General features: G+C 39.5%; 1 protein-coding gene across 2 annotated transcripts in view; it reads right to left on the bottom strand.

Annotated features, from left to right (window-relative positions):
- Positions 1 to 15,826, bottom strand: part of ZFR (zinc finger RNA binding protein) — a 55,171-nt gene extending 39,345 nt beyond the window's left edge. For both annotated transcript variants that reach the window (XM_074952419.1, XM_074952420.1), the window contains exons 1-2: positions 15,692 to 15,826; positions 15,436 to 15,520 (exon numbers count right to left, since the gene is read on the bottom strand). In XM_074952419.1, the coding sequence (XP_074808520.1) occupies positions 15,436 to 15,520; positions 15,692 to 15,728 (122 nt within the window). In that variant the 5' untranslated portion in view covers positions 15,729 to 15,826. The remainder of the gene's footprint in view (positions 1 to 15,435; positions 15,521 to 15,691) is intronic.
- Positions 15,827 to 18,315: the final 2,489 nt, after the last annotated feature.

Genomic DNA, 18,315 nt, shown 5'->3' on the forward strand with positions numbered 1-18,315 from the left:
AGCACGGACTAGATCACTAACATAATGAACATCAGTCTAAATGGGGTAGGATCTGAAGCTAAAATAGGAAAAGAACAAGGCTTTGTCTACACCAGCAATTTTGTCAGTCATGGGTGTGAAAAAAAATTCCCCTGATCAACACAACTTTCACAGACAAAAGTGCCAGTGTGGACACTGCTATGTTGGCGGGTTAGAGTCTCCTGCCAACACAGCTACCATCACTCACTGGAGATGGTTTAATTATGCCGGCAGGAGAGCTCTCTCCCACCAGCATACAGCAGCCAAACGGGAGACCTTACAGCAGTGCAGCTGTGCCACTGTAAGGTCCATAGCGTAGACATAGCTCAAGTTAAGACTTATTTGGACAAGCTATGTGTCTTCAAGTCAGCAAGGCCTGATGAAATATATTCTAAAAATACATAAAGAACTGGCTGAAGACATCTGAACCATTAGCAATTATCGCCGAGAACTCATGGAGGACAGGAGAGATCCCAGAGGAATAGAATAGGGCAACTATAGTGCCTATCTAGAAAAAAGATAATAAGGAAAACACAGGGAATTGTAGACCAAAGAGTTTAACTTCGGTACTCGGAAATAAAGGAGCAAATGATCAATTTGTAAGCACCTAGAAGATAAGGTGACAAGCAGCAATCAACATTAATTTGTCAAGAACAAATCACGTCACAACAACCCAATATCCTTCACTGACAGGGTAACAAGCCTTGTGGATGGGGGGGAAGCAGTAGATGTGATATATCTCAATTTTAGTAAAGTTTTCGACACTGTCTCACATGACCTTCTTATAAATAAACTACAGAAATATAACCTAGAGGAACCTATATTTGGATGGAAAAGCGTACTCTGAGTAGTTATCAATGGTTCACAATCAAACTGGAAGGACATACTGAGTGGGATCCCACAGAGATCTGTCCTGGGTCCAGTTCTATTCAACATCTTCATAAATGATTTGGATAAGAGAGAGTAAACTTACAAATTTTGCGGACAACTTATAAATTTTGTGGACAATACCAAGCTGGGAGGGTTTGCAAGCACTTTGGAGGACAGGATCAGAATTCAAAATGATCTTGACAAACTGGAGAAATGGGTCTGAAACAAACAGGATGAAAGTCAATATGGACAAATACAAAGTACTTCACTTGGAAAGGAATAATCAATTGCACAAATGGGATATGACTGCCTAGGAAGGAGTACTGCAGAAAAGAATCTGAGAGTTATAGTAGATCACAAACCCAGAGTGGATTTGATTTAAATCACTTGTCAGGAAGACTCGATTTAATCATGGATTTCTACATAAAAGTGCATTCTGGAACATGCTGCTCAAACTGTTTCACTTTTGTTTCCACTGCCTGTCCCTCCCTTCTCACATTTATCTTCAGACTTCTCCTTGTCCAGATCTATTCCGCCCCCACCAATCTTCTATTCGTTGAACTTTTTGAAACTTTGCACTTTTAGAGAGGTAAGGGATTGACTCTGTGTACACAAATTTGAGGAGGGACAATAGGATTGAGAACTGTTATTTCTCACCTCTATACACTATTTATTTATTTTAAAACATTTTTGCTGTTAACAAGCATGTTATCTCTGGAGACACAAATCCACAGTTTGAGAACTGCAAAACTAAGCATCTTTGATGGTATCTTCTAGACCAGGGGTCGGCAACCTGGTGCAAGCGAGCCGATTTTTACTGCCATGCTGCTGCCAGCCAGGGTCCTGGCCGCCGGCCTCGCTCAGCCCGCTGCCTGCGTGCGTGAACAGAACCCCAGGCCAGCAGAAGGCTGACAGTCTGAGCCGCTCAGTCCGCTGACGGTCTGGAGTTCCGGACACCGGCCCCTTGCCAGACGGGGTCTCTGCCATATGCCCCGCTCAGCTTGCTGCCAGCCTGGGATACCAGCCGCTGGCCCTGCTCACCTCGCTGCTGGTCTCGGATTCCAGCCGTCCAGCCCCCTGACAGCTGGGGTCCGGGCCTCTGGCCCTGCTCAGCCCTCCTGCCGGCTTGGGGTACCAGCAGCCAGCCCAGGGCTCTACAGCCCTTATCAAAAGTTACACTACAATTAGCTTAAAAACTTGAAAACTTAAAAACTTTGTATATTACAGTAATCGTTAAAAAAATGTATAATGTTAATAAATACATAAGTTTGATGAAACAAAGTAGTTGTACTTATGTATGTGCCTGTGCTTAATTTGTGTTTTCGATGATCTACCTTCTAAAAAAATCTTGCATGTCTCACACCCCCAGAAAGGGCATCTCGCACCTCCAGGAGATGCATGCACCCCAGGTTAAGAACCACTGCACGAAACTGATAAGATCTGCATTTTAATTTAATATGAAGCTTCTTAAACATTTTAAAAACCTTGTTTACTTTACATACAATAGTTTAGTTATAGAATATAGACTTATAGAGAGACCTTCTAAAAATGTTAAAATGTATTACCAGCACATGAAACCTTAAATTAGAGTGAATAAATGAAAACTCAGCACACCGCTTCTGAAAGGTTGCCGACCCCTGTTCTAGACTGAGCACTGAGTCCCATTGGATAGATAAAAAGATTAACCTAAATAATCTATACAGAAGCCCCTGGAACCCCATTAAATTGGGTCCCTAATCCATGAACTATTGGAACTCATTTACAAAACTTTTCTTAAACATTATATGAATATATGGTCTCATACTATATAATTAGAATTTATAATCCCTATTCCATGATGAGATATCTTTGAGCTATAATGTATCTTAATCAAAACGATCTTCAGATAGGTTCCCCCCCTCAAAAAGCATTTTATAAAAAAAAAATCTGATTTAAACAAATAAAATATTTTTGTTTTGTTTTTTTAAATCATTGATTTTTATCCACCCCCCACAAACCTAATGAGAGTCAACTATGTAATAATATTGCAAAAACACACGCAAAAGCAAACATCATTGTCTGAGATGGCCCACCTTGATTATCATACACATTGTAAGGAGAGTGATCACTTTACATAAGCTATTACCAGCAGGAGAGTGGGGTGGGGGGAGAGAAAACCTTTTGTAGTGATAATCACCCATTTTTTTCATGGTTTGTGTATAAAAACATCTTCTGTACTTTCCACAGTATGCATCCGATGAAGTGAGCTGCAGCTCACAAAAGCTTATGCTCAAATAAATTGGTTAGTCTCTAAGGTGCCACAAGTACTCCTTTTGTTTTTGCAAATACAGACTAACACGGCTGTTACTCTGAAACCTGTCATTAGCAGGAGTGTTGTAAGTACTTCTCTACTCAGCACTGATAAGGCCTCTACTGTAGTACTGTGCCCAGCTCTGGGCACCACACTTTGGGAAAGAAGTAGACAAACTGGAGAAAGTCCAAAGAAAAGCAACAAAAATGATTAGAGGTCTCATACACATGAGGAAAGATTGAAAAAAAAAAAAAACCTGGGTATGTTTAGTCTGGAGAAGAGAAGACTGAGGAGGGCATAAGAGTTTTCAAGTATGTAAGAGATTGTTATAAAGAGGAGGGTGATAAATTGTTCTCCTTATCCACTGAGGACAGGACAAGAAGTAATGGGCTTAAATTGCAGCAAGGGAGATTTAGGTTAGACAGTAGGAAAAGCTTCCTAACTGTAAAGTAGTTAAGCACTGGTCCACACTGCCTACAAAGGCAGTGAAATCTTTGCCACTGGAGGATTTTAAGAACAGGTTAGACAAACATCTGTCAGGGATGGAACGGATAATACTTAATCCTGCCTCAGTGAAGGGGAGTGGATTAAATGACCTTCTGAGGTCCCTTCTAGTCCTATATTTCTATGATCTCTGATGACTTTGCTCAGTTGGAGCGTCTGTGATTTTGCTAACTGTGTTAATAAAAATTAGGGCTGTCAATTAATTGCAGTTAACTCATACTATTAACACCAAAAAAAAAAGAATCACGATTAATCACACTGTTAAACAATAGAATACCAATTGAAATTAAATATTTTTGCATTTTTCCTACATTTTCAAGTATATCGATTTCATTTACAACACAGAATACCAAGTATACAGTGCTCACTTTATATTATTTTTTATTACAAATATCAGCACTGTAAAAATGAGAAACAAGAAATAATATTTTTCAATTCACCCAATACAAGTACTGTAGTGCAATCTCTATCATGGAAGTGCAACTTACAAATGTAGGGTTTTTTGTTACATAACTGCACTCAAAAACAAAACAATGTAAAAGTTTAGAGCCTACAAGTCCACACAGTCCTACTTCTTGTTCAGCCAACAGCTAAAACAAACAAGTTTGTTTACATTTACAGGACATAATGCTGCCCACTTCTTATTTACGTCACCAGAAAGTGAGAACAGGTGTTCGTATGGCACAATTGTAGCTGGTGTTGCAAGATACTTATGTGCCACAGGCGCTAAAGATTCATATACCTTTTCACGCTTTGGCCATCGTTACAGAAGACCTGCTTCCTTGCTGATGACGCTCGTTAAAAAAATAATGCGTTAATTAAATTTGTGACTGAACTCCTTGGGGAGCATTGTATGTCTCCTGCTGTTTTGCCCGCATTCTGCCATATATATATGACAGGTTTCAGAGTAGCAGCCGTGTTAGACTGTATTCGTGAGCTACAGCTTATGCTCAAATACATTTGTTAGTCTCTAAGGTGCCACAAGTACTCCTTTTCTTTTTGCCATATATGTTATGGCAGTCTCAGATGATGACCCAGCACATGTTGTTCATTTTAAGAACACTTTCACTGCAAATTTGACAAAATGCAAAGAAGATACCAATGTGAAATTTCTAAAGATAGCTACAGCACTCGATCCAAGATTTAAGAATCTGAAGTGCCTTCCAAAATCTGAGACGGATGAGGTGTGGAGCATGCTTTCAGAAGTTTTAAAAGAGCAATGCTCTGATGCGGAAACTACAGAACCCAAACTACCAAAAAAGAAAATCAACCTTCTGCTGGTGGCAACTGACTCAGATGATGAAAATGAATATGCCCTGGTCCGCACTGCTCTGGATCGTTATCAAGCGGAACCATCAGCATGGTCACATGTCCTCTGGAATGGTGGTTGAAGCATCAAGGGACATATGAATCTTTAGTGCATCTGGCAAGTAAGTATCTTGTGACGCCGGCTACAAGAGTTCCACGAAAATGCCTGTTCTCACTTTCAGGTGACATTGTAAACAAGAAGCAGGCAGCATTATCTCCTGCAAATGTAAACAAACTTGTTTGTCTGAGCGATTGGGTGAACAAGAAATAGGACTGATTGGACTAAGTTTTACATTGTTTTATTTTTGAATGCAGGTTGTTGTTTTTTTTTTTTTTTACATAATTCTACATTTGTAAGTTCAACTTTCATGATAAAAGAGATTGCACTACATTACCTGTATTAGGTGAATTGAAAGACTATTTCCTTTGTTTTTTACAGTGCAAATATTTGTAATAAAAATATAAAGTAAGCACTATACACTTTGTATTCTGTGCTGTAATTGAAAGATATATTTGAAAATGTAGAAAACACCCAAAAATATTTAAATAAATGGTATTCTATTATTAACAGCACGATTAATTGCAATTAATTTTTTAAATCACTAATTACTTTAACCCTAATAAAAATATTAGACAGTCAAGAGGCCTTTCTTAACTGTGAGTATCTCTGCTGTTGACATTGGAATCCTCATAGTAACTCCAATACTTCTGGGTCTGATCTTGAGGAAGGACCCTGCCAAATCACAGAATGGTAAACTGGGGTTTCTGATTAACAACATATAATCAATAGATCAGTCAACAAAATGGGGCTAGAGCAAGGGTTATTTTTATATTTCTATACTGAAATGACTATAGGAAGAATTGTCAGTGGCTTATCAGATAAAGGCCTACTATAACCTTGCGCCTTTGTCTTCTCTGATATTGGCCTTACCTGAAAGCAAAACGTGGACTTCCTGCAGCACAAAAGCAGGTCTTTTAGAGTTAGAAAGTACTGTGGTTTATTAATGATTGTTAATGACAATGTTAATGCAACATTTCATGTCTTGCAAAGTTTCTGATCTGATTGGTCAGAAAACAACTTTTTGGGAAGCAAGCAATGAGGAGTCTGATGGCTACAATTAAGGCATCTATGAACTAACTGGGTAGGATACACATTAGTAAACTTATTTGAATCTGCAGCATTTTCGAAAGAATATGGTCTATATACTATTGCTGAGAGAGGATACAATGTGGTAAAAGTTACTCTAATGTGTTTGCATACGATAAACTTTAGTGTTGCTGTTCCTCCATTTGTCTACAATTCTGAGCACTGAAAGAGCTCTTATCAAACTAAAGGCAATCAAAAGATTGAATTATTTTTGCAATTTTAGTCTTATGGAAATGCTATTATTTCACTTTATAATTAAGGTTGGGACTAAGCTAATTCTGACTTTACCCAAACTCCCTCAGACAACATGACTTCCAAAATAACTCTCATATAGGTGCTCTCCTGCCAGAGGAGGAGGAAATTCCTCTTGGAAACAGTCACTAAATGTACTATATATGAGCTAACTTTTGATAGCTGTTGATTAATAATGTTGATGATGCATCTTTTTATAAGGATAATAGCAGAAGTGTTTTCTATGCTATAAAAATCAACACCCCCAACGTTTGAAAAGGTACTATATTTTGGAAAAAATATGAGATAGACCCTTTATTCTATTCTGTGGATGACCAAGCTGTATTTCCAAGGGTAGGCCTGAAGAAATATAGGAAGTGTCATACTGGAGCAAACTCACCATCCAACTAGTCCAGTATCCTGTCTGCCACACTGGCTAACACCAGATGCCATGGAGGAATGTTCAAGAACTACCTACATAGATGTGGGATAACCTGTTCCCCCATGAAAATCTCATCCTAATCCCCAGCAGATGGAGACTGGTTTAAACCCCGACACATGAGGTGTTTCTCTCTTCCAAAATGTTATTTATTATAACAAATCCAGATATTCTTATCATTCATATAAATGCTCAATCCTCCTTTGAATTTTGCTATATTCTTGGTCTCAATGACATTCTGTACAAAGAATTCCACAGTCTAATTGGGCATTGAACGAAAAGGTGTTTTCTTTCATCAGTTTTCCCACCTTGTTCTTGTAGTATGAGAGGGAAAATAGAAGCTCCTACTGTCTCTTCTTTACCATTCATTATTTTGCATAATTTTATCATATCCCCTCTTAGTCACTGCCTTTCAAATGTAAGCATCCCAATCTTTATGAGTGTTTCCATGCTCCTAATTATTCTTGTTGCCCTTTTCTGAATCACATTTAATTCTGAAATTCTTTTTAAGATGGAATGACCACTAACGCAAGTTTTATGCCAGATGAAGGCAAACTATTGATTTTAGCAAACCACTGATTTAAGCACAATATTTTCTCCATGCCATTTTTTATGCATCCTAATAGATTAGCTTTTTGACTGTAGCTGCACACAGTGGACAACTCAATGATGATATCTCCTTAAAGATACCCGGGTCCTTCTTGTTCCACACTATTCCTATACAGTCACTGATTTTATGAAAGAATCTTTTGCCAGTAGTGTTATTTGATACCATACCACGACTGCCCAGGAAAAAGTAAAAACAACAGCTGTGGTACTCTGCCTAGTAGATGCATCACATTTTATTTTACAATTTTTTTTAAATTAAGAATTTATATGAACATAATAAAAACATCAACTCTGAAGATACTTCCTCTTTGGCACTGATACTGAAAACCGTAGGCTTATTGTATGGTGCAAAAGGCTCCATCGATATGAAAAATTCCAGTCAATTTGATAAGACATTCTGTATTTCCTGTCCCAAAGTATGGTGTTGTTTTTTTCTGGGCACCATTAAGTTGTTTCACCCTAGAATTTGTTGCATTTAAATAGCAGGTAAAGTTTTAAACATGGACCACATTGGGGCTTGCAGCTGCCAACTCAAAAGTTAAAGCTGCATGCAGAAGTCCATAATAAGCCTCATTTTGACCTTGCCACCTCTAAACTCTAACTTTAGTAAGCTGTTCCTATGGAAACAAATTTATTCTAAAGAAAAAGGATTAGGTGCCCAACCCTCAAAAATAACCCTATTTTTCAAATCTGCAAGTAGTCAGTCATGATTTTTCAACTCGAATTTCACAAAATGCAAACAAGATACCAATGTGAAATTTCTAAAGATAGCTACAGACTATAAACCCACAAACTCACATGCACATAGATGCTTGCAAGCAGTATGGTTTAGAACAAAGCTAGATTTAAATAAAAGTTATTTGTAATGATCCTTATTAACTGGAACATCATCAGCCAAGACACTATAATGGACTACACACGGATTTATGCACTGAAAACTTGATGCACTAAAACTACCTTACTGCCATTACTATTAGACACAGATGTTCTTGCCCCAGAACAGTACAGAGTAAGAGAGAAGAACTCTTGCATTGAAGTGGCTTGCTCAGCTAAAGTCTAAAGTTTGCTAGGCAGGCACATTCTGTCATGAGACTCCCTCCCTCCAGCTCATTGTCCAGACCCCAATAGAAATCTGACAAAGTTCTCAAATCTCTAGCACACTTCAAGATATCTCTGCACTGATACATGCACCCATGCAAAACCTTAACAGTTAAAGTGCACATGACGACTCCAATGAGGTATAATGGTGTGTGTGGATCTGTACACCAGGGTGATGTAGACAGGATGGTGGATGACAATGAGCCCCCACTCCCAAAACATTTCATCTCCTTTATGTCTTCACTGACAAAAAGTTGAGAAATTTTTAATTAACCCCAAGGTAACTCATGCAAGATAGCTAACCTCAAGCAAAATCCCAGTAGAGACAAGGCACCTGTAATTTTTAATCACAAGGCAATTAGGTTTCAGAGTAACAGCCGTGTTAGTCTGTATTCGCAAAAAGAAAAGGAGTACTTGTGGCACCTTAGAGACTAACCAATTTATTTGAGCATAAGCTTTCGTGAGCTACAGCTCACTTCATCGGATGCATACTGTGGAAAATAGAGAAGATGTTTGTTTTTATACACACAAATCATGAAAAAATGGGTGTTTATCACTACAAGAGGTTTTCTCTTCCCCCACCCCGCTCTCCTGCTGGTAACAGCTTATGTAAAGTGATCACTCTCCTTACAGGTTTCAGAGTAACAGCCGTGTTAGTCTGTATTCGCAAAAAGAAAAGGAGGACTTGTGGCACCTTAGAAACTAACCAATTTATTTGAGCATGAGCTTTCGTGAGCTACAGCTCACTTCATCGGATGCAACTCTCCTTACAATGTGTATGATAATCAAGATGGGCCATTTCCAGCACAAATCCAGGTTATCATACACATTGAAAGGAGAGTGATCACTTTAGATAAGCTATTACCAACAGGAGAGTGGGTTTGTTGGGGGCAGGGAGGGAGGGAAGCAAACCTGGATTTGTGCTGGAAATGGCCCACCTTGATTATCATACATATTGTAAGGAGAGTGATCACTTTACATAAGCTGTTACCAGCAGGAGAGCGGGGTGGGGGAAGAGAAAACCTCTTGTAGTGATAAACACCCATTTTTTCATGATTTGTGTGTATAAAAACAAACATCTTCTCTATTTTCCACAGTATGCATCCGATGAAGTGAGCTGTAGCTCACGAAAGCTTATGCTCAAATAAATTGGTTAGTCTCTAAGGTAGCTAGGAAAGATCAACACTATACTTCCTCTGCCCATGTCAAGCCTTCTCCTAGTTTACCTTGCAGTAAAAAACTACAGGTGTCTTGTCTCCATAAAGATTTTACAGAAGGACAGCCAATGTGCATTAGTTATTCCACCATAAAAACATACTATTTTTCTTTAAAGCAGTGAAGTTAAAGCCTAAGGGCATGTCTTCACTACAGACCTAACCTGAGTTCTTACTCAGGTGGTGCCCCGACAATCCCCCCCACCACTTCTGTCCACCCACAAAAACCTCAGACTGATATTTACTTGTACTTTCAACCTGGGCTAGCTGGCCCATTTATGGCTGTAGGTTAGAGCCCTAAATGCAGCACTTCACAGCTTTCTCAAAGTCTTGTGGGGGAAGCTGAACCCAGACAAGACAGCAGTAATGCTAGCAAGAAGAGGGAAATATGGAGGAGACTTCTCCAACACAACAACCCAATCCATCCAAGGCATTTGATGTCAGATGGTTAAATTATTCTATAGCCTTAGGGTCTTGTAGATTCTGCTCTGCACTTGGACACTGAAATAGTCACAATGGCTACAGAGCTCTCTTCCATCTGTGGTTCACCAGAAGATCTCACCCAATTCTGGCTACAGTTGTTAAGCGCAGCATGGATCACTGCAATTATTTTTTTATCTAAAAAACGAGAAAGCTCTGAGAAAGATCAGATTATTAGTTCACTACTCTCTGCACTGAGAGAATATAGTCCTGTTCAAGGTCACTGAACTGGTTGGAGTTTGAAAAACTGCCTCTCTCTGTAGCTACGACCTCTTTTACTGAAACAGTGAAATATCAACCAACAGTGGGAGATGCAAGATGTTCACAGAAGGCAGACCAAGACTTTGGATCTTACTGCCAAATGAAATAAGGAAGATCACTAACTTTATCATATTTGGAGTCAAATGAAAACCCCACCTCTTTGCCTAAGCTTTTCCTCAATAGTACCCTCTCTCACATACCAACACACACACACACACACACACACTTCTACAGTCAGTATTAAAACAAGTATTTGACATTGCCTCTTGTCAGCAGGGAAGTGATTATGCTATTGTCATTTATACTCAAGACACTCAGATACAATGGTCATAGACACCAATATAAGAACTTGGGCAAATAGTGGATCAGGGAGCTCAGGGCCACAAAAGGGAAGTATTACTTCACAAGGTACCATATGTACTTATGAACTCCCAACATATCCTATCATAGTTTATGTTAATATTTCTTTAAATGTTGAAAGAGTTTTACGTTGCAAAACAAAGTGAATTTGTGTGTGTCAATACAGTTAACAGAATATACAAACTATAAAGCTAATGGAGTATTTATAGCAGTTACCTTAACTGGCCATTTCAATAATGTAATTTTTTCCCTTGCAACAGTAATGTTATAGCTATATAGTTTGTGTAAATGGTTTTGAATGAAGGCTATATAGAAATGACTAATAGGCAGTACGAAATTGTATGTAATGGTGGAAGAGTGAAGGAAATAAGAACACTTCTACTCCATTATTTGTGTGTGTAAAATGTGGGCACTTTGCTCATTTCCTTGTCTGTCTTCAATTTACAAATGTACACTCGCAGCTACTTTATGTATTACATGTGAGCTGTACCTCACAAAAGCTTATGCTCAAATAAATTGGTTAGTCTCTAAGATGCCACTAGTACTCCTTTTCTTTTTATGTTCAAAATCTTACTTCATCTCCTATTTATCAACATAAGGGACTTCAAACTGATTAGGTGATTAAAAAAGCATGGGAGAGGTGCACTGCACTTCCATAGTTTTATGTAAGTGATATTACAAACTGCTGTACAACAGAGTAATCTTGAATTATCTGAACTCAGGCCCCACACCTAAAGAGACTTTTACTTCACCTCTAAATTTGTATTTTTAAAAAATAAATATGTATTCATTTTAGATTTTTAAAAATATTTTTGATTCACCTGTCATACAAAGAATGTTAATATTTAGTTATGAAATGAAGCTACATTAGGCAACAAACTAGGTTCACAGCAATAGTGATAGCACACAAACAATTTCTATCCCAGTTATGTTTTCATCTTCCTCTAACTGGTTTTTGTCAATTTTAATAAACCGAGGAATTACCTAGTTTATTTTTCCTTTGACACAAGTAGTTCTTATGTAATATATCTTTATTTTTCTGTAGCAAAACTGTATATTTAGTCAGTGTATTTCGGGTGCTAACAGGGTTGGTACTTGGTCTCATTTTAAAAATCTGTTCTGAATTAAAGGGAAAGATACCCCTTACCACCTGACTAATTTAGAACTATTTTTAAAGGAACTATTTAGTCTCTCGGATGAAAAAATATTTTGCTGTGGATGTTTTTAGTGAGAGATTTTAAGTTTTAATTAGTATTTTGAGATAGTCAAAAATTAATTAAGGCTCAGATCCAAGAAAGAAATTCATGCAAAGAGACCCTTGTAACTTCATCCATTTCCAGTGACGTCAATGGGACTCCACATAATCAAAGTATAACCCATGTGGATCTTTTTCCAGGATCTAGCTTTAATGTTGTCCCAACTTGTCAGAGTTTTGAGTGTTTATTTTTACAGAGTTGGAAGGGTCTGACTTATGTCTGCATGGATGATTATTTTATTATGTGTTTGATGCGTATTTGTTAGTGGGATGGCATTTTGGTACTTACTACAAAAGTTAGCTACATTAGTGCACCTTTAATATGGGATGGGCCACTTTTTATATGTCCAAATATAGTATTGATGTAAAGCAGGTAACCCAAAGCATTTAGTCATAACTGTTACAGGTGCAATCAGTTGAAGTTTTACATTTCAAATCTGCGAGTTAGTCTTCAACAATTCATGGTTTTGTCCATCTTTATTTAAGATCTGCTGATACGTCCTCTGCCTAAGTATTAAAGCCTGTACCTTCACAGCAACAGACTATTAACAAATAGTAAGTAGATTTATTCTCTCTGTAACCCTAGTTTTTGAAGTCTTGTCCTCCACTGACACAAGCTTTTTTTTTTTTTTTTTTATGCTGTGTGTTTCAGATATACTTAAGATAAATTGGAACATTTCGAATGAGGAAAATCAGCCATGTAGGGTTATTTTTTATTTTAGTACAAAAGGCATGTTAGTACTTTTGCTGGATTATCCTTTAACACCTTGTCTTTTTCAAATATTGCACATCAACATGTACAGTTTATAAATAAATTACTATGGACCTACTGAGTCTTACTTGGGAAGTAAATTCCCTTGTAAGAGATTCATTTTTAGGCAAGTTTTTTTTGGAATCTCTTCCTCTTGTGATGGATTTTTGGTTTTGGCTGTGTTTTTCCAAGAAAACATTTAAAGTATTTTTGTCTTAATCTGTTTTATATACAAAGGATATGTTGAATACTGCTTACTTTATCTCCTCATTTCACATCCACATTTGTGAAATCTAACTCATTTAGTGGAAGGAGATTCCTGCACTAATGTATCTATGAAACAATATCTTACATTTGCGAGGGGAACGCAACAATCAAATAGGGCTGTTATATCACTAATTCCTATTATTCTATTTAGAAATAATTACAGAATCAATTTTTAAAGTCTTATCCTCTTGCAATGAAGGACTTTTACTGTGTGCTTCAATGAGAAATTCTAAAGCTTCCTCTTTCAAGTTCTCATCTTGTCAACTCTGTAAGTTCCCACCACCCAAGAGAATATTAATTATTTTGTGTTAGTCTACAGTTCAAAAAACTGTAGAACTGCAAGATTCAGTCATTTGGGATTCATTTTAAAAAAAGTTTTGTTTTGTGTTAGAATAGTGTTTGTTATTCAGAGTTAAGAGAAGGGCTTACAGTTTTTCTTCTGGGTGGTGAAGGATTTTTGCTGTTCTCTCAGGAAGTCATTTACAAATATGACTAAAAGAACAGGAGTACTTGTGGCACCTTAGAGACTAACAAATTTATTAGAGCATAAGCTTTCGTGGGCTACAGCCCACTTCATCAGATGCATAGAATGGAACATATAGTAAGAAGATTTTTTATAGATAGATAGATAGACAGGCACACACAAGAAGGTGGAAGTTGCCATACAAACTGTTCTAATAAATTTGTTCATCTCTAAGGTGCCACAAGTACTCCTCTTCTTTTTGCGGATACAGACTAACACGGCTGCTACTCTGAAACAAATATGACTGTAATTGTTAAATACCATGTATACTTACTGTGCATACATAATAAAATAACTGGCAGACCTGTCAAGTCTCACTCATTTACGGAGGAAGGTTCTTTGCATTAAGAGCTGGTATGTCACATTTTATGTTTCTATTCTGTACTTCCAGAAGAGAATGGAAGCAATCATCTCTAATATCCATTATTCTATTTTGAGTTATGTTAAGAGTACTTTTCAGTGTCTCTCCACGTGATAAATTTTGGCAAACAAGCACCACAGAGTTTGAATGATCTCAAGCTTCCTTTTAAAAATAAACCTTCCCCAATCATCGGTTAGGCAAATAGTTATATTATGCATACAGTTAATCTATATGAACACATGATTGTATTAGCATCAGATTATCTCAACCCTTCTCAGCAATTAGTTAAGAACAAGACATAGGTGGATAAAACAGAGACTCCTAAGGGGAAGGGCCTGTCTTTACTACGTTTGCACAGCTCTTCGTAAAAATTGGTTTGTCACGATTAGGGGCCTCTAGATGCTGCTGTAATACAAACAACCACCCGTCAGATCACATACCCAAATTCAGCCACTATCAGAAGACAAAAAGAAAAGGAGTACTTGTGGCACCTTAGAGACTAACCAATTAATTTGAGCATAAGCTTTCGTGAGCTACAGCTCACTTCATCGAATGCATTCAGTTTTTTTCCACTGAATGCATCCAATGAAGTGAGCTGTAGCTCAGGAAAGCTTATGATCAATAAAATTTGTTAGTCTCTAAATGCCACAAGTACTCCTTTTCTTTTTGCGAATACAGACTAACATGGCTGCTACTCTGAAACCTACAGAAAAGAGTGTTGACAAAAGTCTTAGCTAAAAGATGAGTCCACATAATTATAAATACGGGCATGTTAATACTTTATTGAAGTGCTTTCTCCGCCTTATCTTTACATGTTTGTAAGCGATATGTACAGTTATACACTAAACTCCACTACAGGAGCTTCAAGTCTCACATATGTGAGTAGAAACCTTCAGTAGAAATGGATTTTAAGGGCCTTTCATCTCTACCCCTTCTGCAAAGGACGATTTTCTTTTTTCGGAGCGTATTTCAGTGGAAAATTAACCCCTCCCCCCCATGTTCTGGTGTTTTAAACTCTCCTTCATTCACCCGCTCACCCCAAGGGGGAAGAGGGGATTCTGCAGAGTAACAAAGACTCTCCCACCGTGTGTGCGGGGGGTGAAATAAAATCCCCTCTACCGGAGAGAGTATGAAAGGAGGCAGCTCTGCTTCCCTGGCGTCGCAGACTGTGAGTGGCCATTTTAATTTAAGGGCCTAGGGATCTGCTGCTCCTCCTCCGCACTGAGCCCAGCTCCGCTCCGCCCCGCCCCTCCACCGACCGGATCGGGGAGGCCCCGGCCCGGCCTCGCACGGCGGAGACATCCCAGGCACATGGGGGCCGCGGGGAGAGGCCCCACATAGGGTGCGGGGGTGGGAGAGGGGCTCGGGGTGGGCGCACGCTGGCAGGGGGCGGGCCCCAGGCACGGGTCCACAGGAGCCAGGCAAAAGAGGGAGGCGAAAGGCGGTTACCTATACTGGGCAGCAGCCCCGCCATGGGTGAATCCAAAGTAGTTGCCGGTGGCCATTTTGGCATCTTCCCCCAGCCGGCTGGGCACTGCGGCGGCGAGGCGGCGGCGGTCGGGGCCATGGCGGGAGGCCCGGGGGGGTGGGGGGAGGGAGACAGAAAGAGAGAGCGAGCGAGATCAGACACGGCGCCTCAGGCAGCCCCCGCGCGTGGCCCGCACCCGCTGTCCCCCGCCCCGCCCGCCCGAGCGGCGTTACTCACCATAAGTGAAGGAAACTACCGGGCATATGGGAATCATGAGTCCGGGCTGGCAGCAGTAGCGGCGGCCGCTGAACTCTCAACTCTCACCCCCCCTCCCTCCTCACCGCCGCGCTAGCTCACTCACTCGCTCGCCCTTCCCCCCACCCACCTACGGCCTCAACAACGACGAAGTGATGTGCGAGCAGGCCTGGATGATGCGCATGCGCCGGATGGGCACTAGGGGTTGATGGGGGCTGTAGTCCCCCTTCATCCTGCCATCGCGCGCGATGTCGCCGCTGGCTCGGGGGCGCCGGGGAAGGTTGCCGCAGTGAGAATGTGCATGCGCGGGATGGGCAGCGGCTAACGGGAAATGTAGTTTCTCCCCTTCCGCCCCTCTTCTGGACCCAGAAGACGTAAAGAAGCCTATAAAGGGCCGCCATTGACGTGTTGGTTAAAATCATGCACATTCACCTTCCGCCCTTTCTTCTGGGGGTAACAGGTTTATTTGTTTTGCACCGACAGTATTTTATACGTCCCTGCATGTATCTACAGTTCCATTACAACTATTTTTGTACAAGTGCACATGTTTACGGTCACACATTATACACAGTATTAAAATATAGTGAGTTGCATGTGACACGAGGTACAGGTAGTCAGTCAGGGGCTATCCTCTATCACTGCATTTTCACCCATCTCCTTTCTATACAGCCCCTCAGCTTTTGCAGGTCCCCCCCTGAACAAATTGTATTTCCACATGTGGGAGATCTGAGCAAATCAAGTCACACCCTGATTCTGCAGTGAGCTTCCTATGGCTGCATGGAGCACCTCACAAAAGCTTACGCTCAAATAAATTTGTTAGTCTCTAAAGTGCTACAAGTCCTCCTGTTCTTTCTGCGAATACAGACTAACATGGCTGCTACTCTGAAACCTTTAAAATAATAGGGTGCTGTTGGGCAGGTGCAGGGGGCTACCCATGAGGCCCTGATCCTGCAAAATCTTAAATGAGTGGATCCCTTATAATATCCATGTGGGGGCCTCCTGTGTCTACCAACACAACATGGCATGAAAGTAGGAGGATCCCTTTGCAAAGCTGAGGCACAAAGTCTGCAAACTACTCATTCCACTCACACGAATGAATGAGTAGAAGGTTCTTTTGAAAATACAGTCCATACTGTTGACCCAGCATGAACAGTTCAGAGACAGTGAATATGATCACCTTTGTTAGGAAACCTATCATCCTAAGGTTAATCAAAAAACCCTAAAAGAATCTCCAAATATACAGGACCAAGTTCACCATTTGTGTAACTGTAGTCAAAGTTATACTTAGTAGGCTAGATGCATTTACTTCTAACTTATTGAGTACCATTCTGTTCCACCTTTAAGCAATCCCCTTCATTAGGTAACTGATCATTGCAAATCCCTGGAGATGAAATGAGTACACACAAGTTAACTCCCCCCCCCTTCAGTGAGCAATATTGACCTTAAGACCCAATATCTGCAGCCCCTTCAATAAATTAACAAAGGCCTGTCACGTTGCACTCTTCTTAAATTTAATTTTAAAGTTGTCATTTAGAAGAATTTCACTCCTTGAGGAAGGATTTTGCTCTGTTTCAAAGTGATTTTTTAAAAAGCTGTTTAAGTAAGTCATATCCTTTTTAAATTATCACAGTTTGAGAGTATCTGTTATTAAAAAAACAGTGACTACCAAAATGTATTAGCAGACTTCTTATTGATAATTTTTACCATTTATTTCACTATGGACATATTTATAAAATAGGCATAACAAAAGGGAGGTATCTGATATCATCTGCATAACAAAAGGGAGGCATCTGCGCTTTTGATTCTCTATGCATCTGTGATAGTCTAATCACATAACTTTCCACACAATTATTAGCATACCAAATTAGTATTTCCACACAATTATTAGCATACCATATTAGTAATACCAAATCACTCCATGTAGCTTCGTAAGCCAATAGAGTAGCCTCATAAGAAGAAATAAAGATATGTACTCCTCTTGTTATCTTTGTTCCCACTCAGGCAGAGTAGGGAAAGAAACCTGCACTGGTAAGAGAATGAACAAGGTGAACATAGGTGTTTTGCAAAAAGAAAAGGAGTACTTGTGGCACCTTAGAGACTAAAAAATTTATTTGAGCATAAGCTTTTGTGAGCTACAGCTCACACTAACAAATTTATTTGAGCATAAGCTTTCATGAGCTACAGCTCACTTCATCCGATGAAGTGAGCTGTAGCTCATGAAAGCTTATGCTCAAATAAATTTGTTAGTCTCTAAGTCGCCACAAGTACTCCTTTTCTTTTTCCAAATACAGACTAACACAGCTGCTACTCTGATAGGTGTTTTAGTTTACATCTCAGACTATCAAAATCACCAACCTCCTGCAATAGATACTGAGCCATGGGTGAAAGTACTCTCTTGGATCCTCTCTCTGTGAAGAAAGCAGCTGGTAATTAGAGCCATTTAATTGCTTTTGCTTTCATGTCATCTGAAGATCCTATCCTGCAAGATGTTTTACACAAGCTGACACCTACACAGAAAAATGCACAGAACTGGGAATTAAGTCATTAGAGCCTCAATTGGAATCAGGACACTTAAAAAAAAAAAAAGAGTTATTTCTCCTCGAAAC

Source organism: Natator depressus, chromosome 5, assembly GCF_965152275.1.
Source record: "Natator depressus isolate rNatDep1 chromosome 5, rNatDep2.hap1, whole genome shotgun sequence".
NCBI classification, from domain to species: domain Eukaryota; kingdom Metazoa; phylum Chordata; order Testudines; family Cheloniidae; genus Natator; species Natator depressus.